Raw genomic sequence first — 17974 nt, forward strand, 5'->3', positions numbered from 1 at the left:
TCTGCCCTACTAAGTATTAACCTTTGGCACTTACATGTCATTGAGGTATTGGAAGGAAGCGGACAAGGCTGAATTAAGGTGCACTACAGTGGTGTTACCTAGGGTAATATGCGTCAAACATAGGTAGAGCAGCCCCTTAGGCTTTCCAGACCTGTCCTTGACCTAGGTAGAGCTGCTACAGGTAAAGGTTTGCTTACCAGAAAGTGTCATTTGGATAAAGGGCTATCAAAAATTTCAGCTGACCACTTAAGAGCCTTTAATGGCCTCTAGGGAGGCAAAGTGCTTGGGTGCTGGCCTCTCCTATCTGGATATATATACATCCAGAGAAATAAAAGAGGGGCTGACAATGATGTATATATATGACAATATACATATAGCATATGTAACATTTTATACACACACAGACAAACACACAGTGCACACATGAAGAGAGGGCCCAGTGAATTGATCTTTCCCACCATTAACTTCTTTTTTTTTTTTTTTTTTTTGAGACGGAGTCTCGCTCTGTCGCCCAGGCTAGAGTGCAGTGGCCAGATCTCAGCTCACTGCAAGCTCCGCCTCCCGGGTTCACGCCATTCTCCTGCCTCAGCCTCCCGAGTAGCTGGGACTACAGGCGCCAGCCACCTCGCCCGGCTAATTTTTTGTATTTTTAGTAGAGACGGGGTTTCACCGTGTTAGCCAGGATGGTCTCGATCTCCTGACCTCGTGATCCGCCCGTCTCGGCCTCCCAAAGTGCTGGGATTACAGGCTTGAGCCACCGCGCCCGGCCGGCCCCACCATTAACTTCTTACTCATAGGATAGTTGATCTATCATGGACCAACTTACTAAAACAGTAGTCACAACATCAAGGTTGCCAAGACGTGAATCCTCTTTCCGTAAAGAAGGCACTGGTTTGGATTTGATGGCATCAGGCTGGCCTGTGTTGGGGTTGGCCAGGAGCAGGAGAAGCTCAATAGGATATTTATTTGAAAGACTGAGACCACGACAAGGGGCAACAAAAACCCTTCCCCTTTACTGAGGAAGCTGACTGGAAATGGAATTCAAACAGTCTGTCCAAATTAGGAGGGCTGGAAGCAGACAGAAGTTGAAGTAAAGAGTCATGGAGATATTAGCAGAAAGTAGTGGGATGAGCAATGAAGTGTTCTTTAATTTATTCACAGAACATTTGGACACCTACTATGTGACCTGACTCTGTTAATATTCTAAAGATTAAGGCAAAGGACACATTACCAGCTCTTAAGTAGCTCCCAGTCTTGTAGAGGAATGCAAATACACAAACAGTTGATTATGATGCAGGATGCTAAGTTTAGGATGCAACTTAACATAGAGATCTAAGAAGGACATGAACTCTACATTCTAACATTCAGAGAGGGCTTCCCACAATAGATGATAATCATGGACTGATATTTCAGCAATGAGATAGGCACTGGTTAGCCAAATATAAAAGGATATTGGGAGGTACAAGTAATATAACCTATCTTCCTCTTAACCTAAGAGGACCAATTTTGTTTAATGAGGCAGCAACTGGCAGATCATATTTTCCACAGGATCTTTTTTATCTACTTGTTCTTTGAGTGCTGGTAGTCTGAAATTTTTGTGCAAGCTCCTCTTTTCTTAATCTACACCCTCTCCCTCGGCAATCAAATCCATGGTCAAAACTTTAACTCTTATCCATAAAAGAATGATACTCAAACCTGTTATCTTCTGCCCTTAGATATATCTTAGACACCAGACCTGTATACCAAAATGACCATAAAAAATGTCCAGCTGGATATTTCATTGCTACCTACACCTGTTCATAGCCAGACTCATGAACTCCTTCTCCAATCCTCCGTATCATCTTCCATTTCCTAACCTGGAAAACTACCTACTCATTGGAATCAGAAACTAAGAAGGAATCATCTTCAACTTCTCCTTCAACCTTATTCTTCACATTCAATTTGCCCCTAAATCTCATTGGTCCCACTTCTTAAATATTCCTTAAATCTGTGCTTTCTCTCCCAGTCCTTAGTTCCTTAGCTTGCCTTTGTAATCTCTCATGTGGACCATTGCAACAGCCTCCTGGAGTCTCTTTGCCTTGGGCGTTAACCATCCCCAGTTCATAGTAGTATCCCAGAGTTATTGTGATGAACACAACTCTGATCATACCACTTTCCTGCTCAAGATTCTTCAGTGACTACCTCACATTGAAAGAATCCAGTCTAAGTTATTTAAAGGTACTTATCAAAGCCCTTTATGTACTGGCCTCTACTATGGTTTCAAGCCTCATCCTCATAGCCACCTTCTCTGCACTTAATCTATGTTCCAACAATACTGGACTCTTTTGATTTCCATATAAAATAGAAATCTTTATGTTTTCACACATCTGTTACATCTTCTTTGAATATTCTATCTCCTGTATCTGCCAGGTCAATTACTCATCATTCAAAGATTTGTTGTTCAATAATTATCTCCCCATTCCTTCTAGACAGAGTGCTACCCTACTCTTTGACAGAGTTGTTTCTTGTGATATTAGACTATGTATAATGCCGTGTTGCTGTTTTTTTCTTAAACCCTCTCTCCTACTAGGTTGTGAGCTCCTTAACACAGCCCATCCTAGCTACTTAGTCAATATATATTTATTGAGCACTTACTTAGCCCCAGGCACTTTTCCCAGCTAATGGTGCTACAACAAAACAAACAAACAAACAAAAAAAAGAAAGAAAGAAAGAAAGAAAGAAAGAAAGAAAGAAAGAAAGAAAGAAAGAAAGAAAGAAAGAAAGAAAGAAAGAAAGAAAGAAAGAAAGAAAGAAAGAAAAAGCGGGGAGGATCTGATAGGGCTTACATTCCACTTGGAAAGGACAGATAACTTGTAAACAAATAAAAAAGATGATTTAAAATACTCAGATAACTATCACAAAGGAAATAAAAAGGATAACATGGCAGGTGTATGTTGAGAGGATGCAGGGAAGGAGGGCAACAGTGCCACTTTTTGCTGGTTGGCAATGAAAGGCCGTGTCTTTTTAGTCTTTATATATTGATAGCAAGAATAGTACCTGGCATATGTTCAGTACTCAGATATTTCTCAAATAAATTGAATTGAAAGGACTTATTTGGTGCAAAAAGTAATCTTTAGTATAGTGTACTTATTAATACCACTGATCATTGCTGGTTATTAGAATATAAACTTCATGTTAATATCTATATTCAGTGCCAATAAATAATTTTGACATCTCCAATAAAAGGGATTGCACATTATGATGAAAAAACATACCAGTGCAGAAAGCGTGAATGCTTCATGATGCCACCTACATAGATTGGGTACATATGCTGTGGAACATAATGTTGTGGATAGTTGTCTCTTTATATTCTACTCTGTGACCCAATTCTATATTTAAAAATAAATTTCTTAGGTTAGAAAAATCTCTGGTTAAAGTTTATATATACTTGCAATTAGGATTTCAGAAAGATATAACACTAAAATATCAATTTTCTGGATTAAATGAAATATTCAGTAATACCACCTCCTTGCTAATCTGACTTGAACAGGAGAATTGGGATAGGTAATTTTTTGAAAGTAAACACTCTTGATCAAAAGTTTAGGTTATTACTCTGTTTACAAACCTTGAATAAAAAGGATTAAATTCTAAAACAACTTTGGTGTAATAGCATTCCTTTTGTGAGAATTATTATTACTATTATTATTTATACATTTATTTTAACTTGTTTATTGGATGCTTCTTCAATAGTCAATGTGGTTAATGCTTTGCAGTGATAATATCAATTAGTCCAATGACTCTAAGAAGCGAAATTGACTTTCTCCATTTAATAGATGAGGAAACCAAGGTTAGGGAATTCAGATGCCTTATCCTAGTCACACAGCTAGTATTTTTCCAATCTGTTGCTTCATCCTTTATTATAGTTAGCATTTTGGAGGAGTAAACTCTAACTCTGATCATTGACATCACATTTTTCTTATTCCTGGTTTAGTACACTGTCAGGCACACAATGGGGAGATCAAACAAAATGAAAGCAATGATCAGTTATTTGTAGAAAAATATTTGTTGATGATGTAATTGCCTAGTCAGGTAATATAAAAATGTGTTTACTCACCTAAAGGCCCGAATGGTGGTGAGTCCTTCTGCTGTTTCTGAGAAGTGACAGAGTAGAGGGAGCTGGGTACTATCATCAAGTTCCTGGAGGTCCCTAGTAGAGACAGGGGCAAAAATAAACTTCACTTGCATTCAGACTCAAGAACTACCATGTTTATTATTTAAGAGAAGGTTATTTTGTCACTGTATTTGTTTTCATCATTGAAATTATTTTCCCCTAGCCCTCAATTAACAAAAACTTCAACAGCTTACAATCTAAAGAGGAAGAGAAAGATGGGTATAGAATGAATACAGGTAGAGGCTGAACATAATGTGTTGTACAAAACTATCAGCTCTGCGTAACAGCCAAAGTAAACTGCTACAGGACTTAGTGGAATGAGTACTTAATTCATACCTAGGACATGGTGGGATTTTCCTTAAACGGGTATAATTTACACCAGACCTTAAGCTTGATGAGGGCTTCAACAAAATAGATAAGAAGAAGAATAACAAGAACAAGCACTGGTGTCTGAAGAATCTTGCAAGTTCAATCTGTGTGGTACCCAGAGTCCTTTAGGGCTGTTGTAGTGGGAAGAGGCTATGTAAGGATATGGCCTTGTAAGGGTAACAGTGGATTGTAGAAACATCCTTAATGGGCTGAAAAAAACCACTGGAGACTAGAAATAAAGTAATCTGGCCAGGCGCGGTGGCTCACACTTGTAATCCCAGCACTTTGAGAGGCTGAGGCAGGTGGATCACTTGAGGCCAGGAGTTTGAGACCAACCTGGCCAACATGGCACAACCCTGTCTCTACCAAAAAATTAGCCAGGTGTGGTGGTGCACACCGGTAATTCCACTACTCAGGAGGCTGAGGCAGGAGAATCACTTGAACCCAGGAGGCAGAGGTTGAAGTGAGCCAAGATCACTCCACTGCACACCAGCCTGGGTGACAAAGCATGGCGCTGTCTCAAAAAAAAAGAAAGAAGGTAATTGGAACTGTCCTTTAATCCTTTAATCAACATAACTTGGGAGACAATGTACAGGATGAAAGAGAATGGGTGAATGAGGAAGATCAGTTAATATAGTCCATATAAGAGTATTTTTTAAAATGTTCAGCATTAGTGTGATGCTGGTCAAGTTTAAAATAAGAAGTAGGGGAATGTGAGACAGTCAGAAGAAGCCCTATTTGCTGTAATGATCAATTAGTTTTCACAGGGTAAACAAGAGTCACATATAGCTTGGCTATTTCTAGTTTAGCAGACTTGAAAAATGACAGTGCTGTTTCCCAGAGTGGTGGTCAGGGGCACAGAAAGAAGACGTTTGGAGAGAAAAGATAATGAGTTTAGTTTTGCGCACAAAGAGTTTGAATCCTTGCCTTCATGGAACTTCCATTCACAGTTTCTCTAAGGAACCACAGGTACATAAAACACAGACATACACTGAATGAATGGAAATGCCTGAATCTGACCCTTTTGATAAAGATATATTCATGACAACTTTTCTTTAAACCATATGAGCTAGAATTTATAGAAGATAGGCTAACAGTTACACCACATGTTTCAATGCATTCCATTTTTTACTTTTCAGACCTTTTTTCTTGCCCTTCTCTAGGTTTTTGGGGTTGAGAAGATTAGAGAAGTAGTGTTGGCATTCACCTGTGAGGGTCAACTGAACAGATGAACATGGTTCCATAATCTTACTTAGGCCATTCCTGGCTGCCAATGTAGTCTGGTTCCCAAAACAAATGCAAGTCTTTTCAAAGTGGAGTTTCTAAAATGGATTCCCTCATTCAGAATTTTCACATGGGGATTGGGGGAGAGAAAGATAGAAGGAAGTGGGAGAAGGAATATGAAGGAATGTGAATAGTCTGTTATTTGTAAACATAAAACCAAATGGCTATTTGTAAATCTGACATAAGCAACAGGTGGTCACTACATTGAGGTTTGGAGTGAAGGAAAAATACTGTGGAAGGAGGAAGCTTTGTTTATAAAACTCTGTTTGATAAAACCAAAGAGGTGAGGACACAGCTTGGTCTTGTATTCTTGCAAGAAGGAAACAGTTACTTACAAAGCTAAGCATGCATTCGGTCCATGATTTTAGATATTCATTTTTTCAGAGCATTTCCTGTAGCTAGTTCCCCACTTAAGTTCTCTTTAGTGTATTCAGAAATGTCATGTTAAGCTGCCTGAACTTTTCAACACGGATGAGTTCTAAAGAACCTTAACATCTAGAAGGATCCTTTTCTGTGAGGTTTAATATCATATGGTTATATTTGCTAACTTTCAGATAATTTCAAACAAGAATCGTGTAAAATCCACTGTCAATATTTATTCTTTAAAATAACTGTCCTCCCCATAATTTAGTCTCTAACAGATTATTCTCACTGATAGTGAACAGAATTCACAATTCAAATGTGTAATGGACTAGGAATATTTTCCTAAACTTTGCACTCCATTTGTATTGCTAAAGGGCAATCATAGGACCAAACGAGTATGTGATTAAAGTAAGACATGACTGATATCAGTGTTGAGAAGGCAAGGACAGATTTGGAAACCGTCAGCAGTAATGAAGTAACTCTGAACTTCTTTGCCCCACCAGCAAGTAGACCAGCAATAGTATCAGAAGAAATGAAATGTGAATTTGATTACTAGCTTCTCCGTTTGGGTCAGAATTTGCTGCAAGCAAGGAGGATGAGTCTAGGGATGAAAAAACAGACTCAATATGGATCCCTGACATTTAAAGGACCCTAATTCATAGCTAAGAGGGAGAAACAACTATTTCTTCAAATTATGAAATGCTACATTCAGAGGTTCCAACTACAATTCTTCTTTTCTTCTTATTTCCACCTATTTTATTTCACCTTCCCTGCACTCAAGTCATATTAACATTTTCAATTTCCTGAATAAACTCAATACCTGCCTTCTTATTTTAGCACTTAATCCACATATTAGGATTACTTTGTATATGTTTTATCTTCCTAAGAGACTATACATTTCTTGTCATATTGCTCTTCACCTGTCACATGGCTTAACACAGCTATTTGCGACACAATGAATGCTTAGTATTTGTTGAAATAACAAATGTTACTATTTATAGCGGGGCTTCAAAGTTAAACTGGAAATATTAAAACAGCTGGTATTATATTTCATTTATTCAACATTTCAGTAAATGACAAATTCTAAGCGAATAATTTTTTCCCATTTGTAGAGTATAATAATATTAAATCACTTACTCTTTGGGATTATGTTTGTGTTTTTTTTTTTTTTTTTTTTTTTTTGAGACAGAGTCTCACTCTGTTGTCCAGGCTAGAGTGCAGTGTCATGATCTGTCAGCTCACCGCAAGCTCTGCCAAGCGATTCTACTTCCTCAGCCTCCTGAGTAGCTGGGATTATAGGCAGGTGCCAATACGCCCGGCTAATTTTTGTATTTTTAGTAGAGATAGGGTTTCACCATGTTGGTCAGGCTGGTATCAAATTCCTGACCTCATGATCCGCCTGCCTTGGATCCCAAAGTGCTGGGATTACAATCCCAAAGTGCTGGGATTACAGCATGGGCCACCACGCCTGGCTTATGTTTGATTTTTTGTTTTCTATCAATGTCATGTTCAGAAAAAGGAACATGGAATGAAAAATTTGGCAGTCTTAGGACTCAAAACTCAATAGGTCAATCCACATGTTAATATATGTCCAGGGCTAGGTAAGGCCCAGACAACAAATTATAGATATAATTATAATATTAATTGATACCTAAATGAATCATAATGTCAGGATAGATTTCATCATGTTACAAATAGGTTGCATTTCTAAATTCCACATCTTATCTTGAAAAACACTACAGCAAATGTAGATCACAGTAAATCAAATACAATTGTCCCCACGGGGAAACGATTCCAGGACCTCCCATGGATACCAAAATCTGCAGACGCTCAAGTCTCTAATATAAAATGGGTGACATTTGCATATAACCTACATACATCATCCCATATACTTTAGATCATCTCTATGTTACTCATTCTACCTAATTCAGTGGCAACACATCACACATCGCTTCATCAGTGTATATTCAATGTAGTACTCGGCACGTGACAAATTCAAGTTTTGATTTTTGGAACTTCATGGAACGTTTTCTTTCCAAATATTTTTGATCCATTGTTGGCAGAACCCATGAATAGAGAAGGCTGACCGTAGATAAGCTTTTGAAAATGAATGGGATGCTGTTTTACTTACTTAGAGGCAACCCGAAAATACTTCTGGATAAAATAAAAGGCGATACCAAGGGGCAGGAGAGCAACCAGGAACACAGGAGTAGCATAAGAAATCATCCCAATGGCAGACAGGCAGAGCAGTGTTGAGCGAGTTAGAGATTCTAAGGTTGGAGGGATGTGCTATTAGGGTAGTTTAAAAGGAAAATATGATTAGCGCAATGAAATATTGGCTACAATGTAACAAAGTATCTATTTTTATATTGACACCAAGTTATACAGTTAGCTACAAAAGTAGTGTATAAGCATGTTCATCCTAAGCAATTCTTCACTCAATTTCCATAGTTTATTATGTCTGTCTATCTATCAACATGTCATTGATTCGTGGTCTGTCTCCCTATTTATTTTGGGTGTTTTATGTAAATGACACTGTACTATAAATATTATTCATTCATGTGTTTGTTTACTGAGCAAGACAGACTGTAAATCTTCCCATGGCAGTGTATATAAATCTATTTCTTTTTAATGGTTGCATAGTATTATCTTATTTAGCTATTCCTCTACTGTAATACATTTAAATTAATTTTCTGTAATTGCTTCCTCATATCTTTTGGGCTTTTTTGAGTGGATTAATTTTTCCTTATTGATTTTTAGATGCTCTGTATATATTGTGTTTATTTAAAAATATTTGCAAATTTTTCTTCCCAGTTACCTATTGTATTTAAATTTCTCTTTGGTGCTTTTAGCTCAATCACAATTTAAAGTTTTTTTATAGTTATTTCTGTTGACTTGTGGGCTCAAAAGTAACCTATTTTCCTTATTGTTTCTGAGTTCTTTGTCTTACTCAGAAAGACCTTTCCCACCCCGAGATTCTAAAACTATTCTCCTACATTACTTTATAGCTTTATGTTTTAATATGGCCACCTCTATGCTACATGCATTTGTTTTGTATTTTTTGGATAGCTAACTATCCAAATATCCTTTGTTGAAAAATTAATCCTTTCCTTATTAAGATGCCACATTTATACTGTTAAATTTCTACATATGATGGAGTTTTTGAATTCTCCATGCTGTTCTTTTGACCTACTCGTCTTCTGCAATTAACAGAGTGCTTGAATTTTATAGTATTTTAAAAATATCTAATAGGGAAATTCTTTTTCTATACAGGGTTGTTATGACTTCTGGGATTGTCGAACATATTTTCTTCACATTAAGTTTATTTCTGTTTTTATAGGTTTTGTTGTTATGAATGGAGTTTGTTTTTCATGATTTTCTTAAATTGGTGTAGAGGAAGTTGCTGCTTTTCATATGATATATCTTATGTAGATACTCTGCTGACTTTTCTAATTGGTGACTTATTTTACTAATTATTCTGAATTCTCTAAGTAACAATCAAGTCATCTTCTAAATAATGAGTGTTTCATTTCTTCTTTTCCAACATGTATTCCTTAGAAAGGTTTTAGGTGCAGTCTGACCTAATACCAACGCCATGAAAACATCAAAACTTCTCAACATACTCTGCAGTCAGCTGCATGCATCAACACTCTTTCTAAATTGAGGGCCATTTCAGTGTTCCTAATGCTACTCTGGAAAGTCAGAAAAGGCAAGGGCCGGATTCGATAAATTCCTTTCTCAGTCATCCAAAGGGTTCCACTTTTAGAGTGATATAATGTCAGAGTGTGATGTCTTTTATTTCAAACAAACTTTTAGATTCCTAAGGATCTTAGGCTAAACTGGGCATTCTTGGAATTCTTCCTAAGGTGTCACATCATCTGAAGCTTCAAGAACCAATCTAATAAAAGAAAAGGACTTTAAGACAGTTTGGCACCCCATCCTTCACTTTTGAGAGAAATTCTGCATGGATACTAAACTTTTAAGAACTTTATACTGTGAATGCTGATATGACACTAACAAAAACAATTTTTTTATAATCAAAATTTTAAACATTCAATCATTCTTTACTATTTCTCTTTACTTCATGATAGTTCTCCAAGTATCTTCTTCTACACGTACAAATTAGTCTGAGTTAAGATTTTCCTTTAATATTTCATTCTAGATATCATTTGCATGTACAATATTGATATAAATACAAGTAGGCCTTTATTTAAATTTTGGCAATCCTCTATTGTTAATAGGAATTATGCTTTATCTTAAAATGCTATTTAGCTTACATTGCAAAACTAATTTTTGAACTTGCAAGTAACCCAGTTACTCACCTGATCAATGATATTAGTATCAGCTGAAAAGCGATTGAGAATCAGTCCCAGGGGTGTGGTATCAAAAAACCTAGGCAATAAACAGATGGACGTATATGAAAATACTAAACTCTTTGGAACCTGAGCATTGCTAATGGGCATCTTAGGGTCATGAAAATGAGAAGCTCCCTATTCATTTGCTCAAGGACTAAAGAAATTCTTCAAACTTTCACATTTCACTTAAATTGAAAAATGCATGCTTTTATTATTTAAGGTGTGGGAGTGAGAAATAACCACTGTTTTACCTTATTGGTCCAAGGATTATCTTATTGAGAAGGTTGTGGTGAAGATTTTTGGCAGCTGTGAGACCCATCCATTCTACAGTGAGGGATGTAACAAGGCAAAGGAAAATGCCTGCTCCACAAAGTATGCTAAAGCCAGCCACATAGTAGGTCTAAAAAGGAACCAACACAAAAAGCACATAGGACATTATCAATGGAGTTCTTTCTTTTCTTTCCCTCCCTTCCTTCCTTCCTTCCTTCCTTCCTTCCTTCCTTCCTTCCTTCCTTCCTTCCTTCCTTCCTTCCTTCCTTCCTTCTTTCTTTCCTTCCTTCCTTCTTTCTTTCTTTCTTTTTCTTTTTTTGTAGAGTTTCGCTCTTGTTGCCCAGGCTGGAGTGCAATGGCATGATCTCGGCTCACCGCAACCTCCACCTCCCGGGTTCAAGTGATTCTCCTGCCACAGCCTCCCTGGTAGCTGGGATTACAGGCATGTACCACCATACCCGGCTAATTTTGTATTTTTAGTAGAGACGGGTTTCTCCACGTTGGTCAAGCTGGTCTCGAATTCCCAGCCTCGGGTGATCTGCCCACCTCGGCCTCCCAAAGTGCGGGGATTACAGGCATGAACCACTGTGCCCGGCCGGGAGTTCTTTCTTACTAGAAAACCAAATGTCAATGTCAGACAAGATTGTTGACTTCATTATTTTGCATGCATTTAGATGGTTGAAGGAATGCAATTTTTTGAGGCCCAGGGTAATGTCCCTCCACCTGCTCCTTTCACTCTCTTTCAGGGCTTGCTTAAAAGCAGATGAAGAGAAAGAGTTTGTTTTCAGGTTTGGGGCATATTCTTGGCTTTCTATGTTGTAAAGCTCACTTTTCTCATTCCTAGTCTCAAAATGACCAGCTAATACACTGATGTAGGTAGTTAACATCAAATACTATAAGAACAAATACAAAAAGGGCCTATATATGTGTGTATATATGTATAAAATACATAAAAATATAGGCATATAACTCCCTTGAATATAAGTCTAAATGTTATATTTAAATATTTCATATGATAAACTTTAAAAGTATTAATAATAGCTTCTATTTTAACATTTTTGATAGTTTATTCGATTTCAGGTCCTGTTGTATTAACTTATTAAATTATCACAGAAGTCCTGTGGCATTAGGGATATAAGCATATAACTAGATAAGAAGGTATCACTGTTCATCTCAATATTTCCTTGCTGATTTAAAAACAAAACCGAAACAATTGTACCTGATCAGCTTTTCCAGTATTGTTTATACTGTACTCCGATGTCCATGTGGCCAGCCAATAGTCTATAGCTACAATGACTGAATGCTTCAAAAGCTTAGAGAAAATCATCAGGATGAGCAGGAAGAATCCTCCAGATGTCAGGTAGCGCCAGCAGGTTTTCCATGGCATTTTAGTCCTGAGCCTCATTACGGTGGACATGTTATCATCCTCATCTTCCTCCTCTTCTTCCTCTACATACAAAAAACATTTGTTTAAGCTTCAGATGGGCACCAGATGGATATAATTTTTATTGCTCCACAAATAGTATATAAACATTCATGCATAAACATATTTGGATCCCTGTGGTTTAATAACCTAAAAAGTAAAGACAAGTCCTTCCTCCCCACAACTTGATATGTATATAGTAAAGTAGTGAAGTACATACAGGATAACTTTAATGAATAAAGTTCCTCTGGAAAAGGAACTTTTCCATACATCTATAAAAATGTAGGCATTACACATTTATAAAAATGTAAGCATTAGTATTGAAGTTTTAAATGCTTTTAGCAGGGCAAACCTCATTTCTTTCTGAAAATAGGTGAAAAATGAATGAATGAATGAGTAATAAACATAAAATCTATGTCTGGATGAGACTATTTGCTGATGTACTGCACATCAGATTGGAAGAAACTTACTAAGTTATTGAAGGAATTGTGTTGCCAACAAAAACCACATACCTGGCTTACAAACATCTACAACATTTTGGCCTGCAAATTTCTGAATTTATAAAGCTGCACCAGGAGGGAATAAGCTCTGAAATCTGTGCATAGCACAAGAGGGCACACTCCATGCTCTCTACGGCCCCAAGGAGGAACCTTCCAGTGGGCAAAGCCAAGGAACACAAAGGATAATGGGCCGGGAATTCCTCTCAGATGTTTAAACCATCTAGACACTCCAAGATGGGCTTCCCTAAGAATGACTCCACTGCTAAAGCGGGTTTTGCATTTCCTGACAATCAAAATTTAATGATTTCTATGGTCCAGTGACTGTGTTTCCCATCCTTTGCTTTTCCAAAGGAACTTTATTCATTAAAGTTATCCTGTACGTACTTCACTACTATATTATATACATATCACGTTGTGGGGAGGAAGGACTTGTCTTTACTTTTCAGGTTATTAGACCACAGGGATCCAAATATGTTTATGATGAGGAGACTGAGCATCACCAAAGATCCTGATATTTGAGCTGGATGCAGCAAATTACTATGTCTCAGATGGTCTCCCCTTTGGCAGGGATGTGTCCTTTGTGTGAGAAGAACAGACTGGAAATTTGCATGATCAAAGAGGTGGACACTTGCACGTTGCTAGCTGTCTCCCCAATACCCATTCTATATTAATTGAAATTTAAAGTTACCCATGGTTGCCCAGCTAAAGACAGCATTTCCTCACATTCCTAGTATTTAATCTTTCCAAGCAATGACCGAGTCAATAGTAAGCAAGCAGAAACAACATGTGCAACTCCAAGTCTCTTAAGAGAAAGAAAGTACCTCTACTTCTTTTCTTCCCCTACTGTTGGCTTGAGCATTCTGATAGGACCTAGAGCAACAAACTAATAAGTAATATGTACCGTAATTGGCTCTTCCACATACATTACTTCCTTTACCCTATAAGCAAAGTGCTATTACCTTATTTTATACCTGAGAATGTGGATTAACACAGCAAGCCAAGGGCACAGTCAGCATCCCCACTGAAACACTGAACAGAATAATTGGGTACAACTCCACTCTTATAGCACATTAGAAATAATTCGTTTAGAATTCTAGAAGCTGATATCTGTTTACAGCACCAAAAATTCTTTAAGAACATTTTTAATCATAGAAATTGAAAGTAAAATTTAGCCTTCATTCGTTAATTCATTCACTCAATGAATATTTGTTGAAACACAGAAATATAAAAGTAGCACATTTTGGCACTATTTGGCTTGAAATGAACATTTTCTCCGTTTTTTTAATTGGTTGGTAGAAATGTAGGCATAAGCAAAAATTACAAAGGGAAATGAGGCATAATGCGTTTACTCTATTGACTTAAAAGGTGCTTTATCTCACAACGTTCTTGGCAATGAATGTCAAAGCAGTATAATTATTTCATCTCATTCCTCACATTTCCAGTCAATCTTTTTTTCCCAGTGCACCTTATCAGATTCAGAAAACTGAAACATAACAAATGGCGTTCTAATTTTGTTATCCTTCATGGCTATATTGTCATGAAAACCTTATGAAGATGAACTGAATGAATCAAATACAGCTACTTCAAAATGCCATATTTCCCCTTTATTACTTATTTCTGAAGGATTGAAATTTTCTTAAGTAGATTTTGTCATTACACGAGACAATTTCAATTTTTCTGAACAAACATCTAGATCTATTTACAATCCACTGCCATTTCCTTTCAAGTCTTTCTCATACATAACAACTGTAGTAAGACACATTCTGTGGAGCCCCTCAAGATGACTGTTGATGGATTACATCCACCTTTCCTTGACTCCTATTGTTTCCATTTTTGTTATTATTTGATTTAACTTTTTCCCCTTGCAAACTGGCTTATTATTCCTCATGGAGACACTCACACATAAAAAAACCCTCACATTCTGTTACCCCATTAGAATGTTCCAGATAAAAGAAAAAAGATCTACCTTCATCTTCGTCCTCCATTTGGGCTTTGGCTTCTCTTGAATACATGGCCCTTCGGAGAGTTTTCCTCTCTAAAGTAGTTTGGTCAGCTTCCATATCCTACAGTAAACATTATACTATCATGCAAGGAGCTAACACCAATAGGTTGTGACTTATCAATGAATGACTCACATGTGTAAATGATTAGTTACCTTTACCAGTCTCAGGGGTTTGTGCTCACTCTGGAGATCCACAACTCCTGTCACAGAAGCAGCTGTGGGGGCAGAGCATTAGACTTGCAGGAAGTGCTGCAGGGCTCAAAGGTGTGGGGCAGCACACGAGGCCAGGAAAAGCAAGAATGAGATGCAACTGACTCCAGAAGTAGGGTGATATCTCTCTGAGCCCTAAAGCATAGTTCTACCACTGCTACTTATTTTTACATCACCTTGGGACTATCCTTGTAATTTTTCTAACTACGGATTCATTCATGTTAATACATATCTTCCTTCAAAAAAGTACATGGTTCCAAGTTGGTTAAACTGCTGTCAGCCATCCATTATTGTGAATTATTAAATCAGAACGAGTTTCTTTAGCATCTTACTAAGGGAGCTGCATAAAAGAAAAGGAATTCAATAGGATCTGAAAGAAGGTAGAGAACTTTGAAGAAAATAGGCAATGAGGATTCTAGGTGCCTAGCAGTGTAACAGAAAGGCCTAGGAGGAGAAAATATGCAAAACGAGAAGGGAAATGTGCCAAAAACAAACTTTGCAGATTTTTAAGAATTGCTGTGAACTTTATCCTGTAGTTAAGAAGGGGAGAATCATTTCATTTTCTCCATGTCCTGGCTTTCAACACACCAGTTCCCCCGACCTCAGGACTGCAGTAGTAGTATCAGTTCAGTTACATTGTGGGTTAAATCAGGTTCTACCGGCTATTCTGGAAAACCAACCATTTCCCCTTTTCTGTGGGGAAATGCATTTTGAATTCTAAACAACTAACCCATAAACTTTTGGAATCTATGGTAAATTGGGAGCTTCCTGTATATGCCAATACAAAGAAAAAAAAAAAAAAAACCTATGCAGTTTTGCTGTTACATCCATAAACCAACAAACCTTTTGTGATCAGTTGCTAGGTAATGACCTTAGTTGATTTTTTTTGGCCTCATACAACATGTCCGATTTAGGAAACTTGCTATTCTAGAGGGTTCTACTACTTCAGATTCTTGGTTAAAAGAGTGAAAACAAAAATGTCTCCAGAATCCCATTTTTAAAGAGACAGTTTGACCCCAGTTTTAAATTTTGCATAACGATATGAAGACCAACATTTATAAATGAAGCTAAATTAAACACAAAAGTAAAGAGGATCCCTGACTTGTGCATATCATATAATGAAACAAAATAAACCTTCATATTGAAAAGTAGATTTGATTCCAGTTCGATTCCCCATGCTGTGACCAAAAGGTTTAAGATCTTGGAGACATTAAAAAAACAAATAAACAGACAAAAGAAAAGCCCAAACAAACTTTAAAGCATTTTTTCCTAAGAGTAAATGCTCATATTAAGCTCATTACAGGTTAAATGTTTGTTTTGTTTGTTTGTTTTTGTGTTTATTTTCTTTTTTGAAACAGAGTCGCGCTCTGTCGCCCAGGCTGGAGTGCAGTGGCGCAATCTAGGCTCACTGCAAGCTCCGCCTCCCTGGTTTACTTAACGCCATTCTCCTGCCTCAGCCTCCCGAGTAGCTGGGACTACAGGCATCCGTCACCACGTCCAACTAATTTTTTGTATTTTTAGTAGAGATGGGGTTTCACCGTGTTAGCCAGGATGGTCTTGATCTCCTGACCTCGTGATCCACCCGCCTCAGCCTCCCAAAGTGCTGGGATTACAGGTGTGAGCCACCGTGCCCAGCCAGGTTAAATGTTTTAAATAGTGTTGATACTTGGACTAAATAAATAAAAATTTAGTTTCATGTATCCAGTAAACATTCACTGGGCCGGGCCAGGTGAGGACAGTGGAGAGGGAAGTGAGGAGTGTTAAAGGAGTGTTAAATATTACCAGTTTATTCTGCTTAACAGCATTAAGAAGATAATGGTTCATGTCATTTATGCTAATATTTAAATCAGCTAAAGGTGTTAACTTCCTCTCCTTTGTAGTTTTCATTATTATCTTTCAGTCATATTCTTCCCTGTTTACCCCTTAATCCTTAAACTGACAGCTCTTTTTCAAGCACTGCACTAGGAAATTTTGTGCATCCTTCGGTTTCACCTTCCTTCTCCACTAGCTTGAGCTGGACAGCTCATTGTTGCGGGGTCTGCCCTAAGCATTGCAGAATGTTGAGCACACTAGACGATAATAGCATCCCCGCCCCCTTCCCCCACACTCCCCTAAGTTGTGACAACCAAAAATGTCTCCAAATATTGCCAAATGTCCTCTAGGAGGCAAAATTGGCCCAGGTTGATAGGAAACACCCTGTCCTGTCCTATAACAAACTAAACAGAAAGCTGTTTGTACAAAAACTTCCCCAAGGTATTGTAGTGGTCTTGTTCGCAGTGTAATTCTCTCTGGTTGCAGATGAATTCAGGTGCCTGCCCTTTGTTACGTGGCAGTAATCTCCCTCCATCCTGAGATAAGGATTCTGGGCAGGTGCGTGATTCATTCTGGCTTCTACGGGCTGCCATTCTACCTCGTAACTGGATTTACCCTGTCCATACCCTAACTTTCTCCATACCTCCTTCAGTTCATACATAAGCCTGTAATGTGTCTTTAATTATACAGCTATGCTATCTCAAGTGATCATTTCTAAATACAACTTAATGGAGTTTCTTCCTGGCTTGCTTAACAGTATTACTATAATATTGAGCCAACAGCTCTCTTTATTTTCCAGCTCTTCTTTCCAAAGTAAACCATAAATTGTCCCACTCCTTAAGTTTACGTCATCTTCTTTTGTCCCTGGCATTTAGATCACTGAAAAAAATGTCATTTGGAGTTATCCCAGGTACGTTTAGAATTAAGCTTCCCACAGCACAATTCCTAAGCAGGCACTTGTCGAGTGTAACTCATTATGTTTTGGAGATTTTTGTTTGTTCATTGCTTTTTTTTCTCCCAAACATCCTCATTTCAATGGTTCTGTGATTTGTCCTGTTCTGCTTGTATATTTTTGCATATATCTTTTCTTCTTTGTGTAGTTTGCTTTTGAGATCTTTAGCAAATCCGAAGAAGGTAGAGAAATCCTAGGATTTATCTGACTTTGTATCTTCTTCACTCTATGGAGACAGATCCTTTATTTTCTTTTCTAAAATAGTATATTTAAATTTCCTAATA

The 17974-nt window shown here is 37.6% G+C and overlaps 1 protein-coding gene across 4 annotated transcripts in view; it reads right to left on the reverse strand.

Moving 5' to 3' along the window:
• The window catches only part of ABCC9 (ATP binding cassette subfamily C member 9), a 140161-nt gene that overhangs the window by 35508 nt on the left and 86679 nt on the right, over positions 1-17974 (reverse strand). For all 4 annotated transcript variants that reach the window (XM_010361201.2, XM_010361200.2, XM_010361202.2 and 1 more), the window contains 6 exons: positions 14681-14777; positions 12011-12240; positions 10773-10921; positions 10489-10558; positions 8298-8455; positions 4094-4186 (listed from right to left, as the gene is read on the reverse strand). In XM_010361201.2, coding sequence (XP_010359503.1) covers positions 4094-4186; positions 8298-8455; positions 10489-10558; positions 10773-10921; positions 12011-12240; positions 14681-14777 — 797 coding nt within the window. The remainder of the gene's footprint in view (positions 1-4093; positions 4187-8297; positions 8456-10488; positions 10559-10772; positions 10922-12010; positions 12241-14680; positions 14778-17974) is intronic.

The sequence above is a fragment of the Rhinopithecus roxellana genome, chromosome 10 (assembly GCF_007565055.1).
Source record: "Rhinopithecus roxellana isolate Shanxi Qingling chromosome 10, ASM756505v1, whole genome shotgun sequence".
In the NCBI taxonomy this organism is placed as follows: Eukaryota; Metazoa; Chordata; class Mammalia; order Primates; family Cercopithecidae; genus Rhinopithecus; species Rhinopithecus roxellana.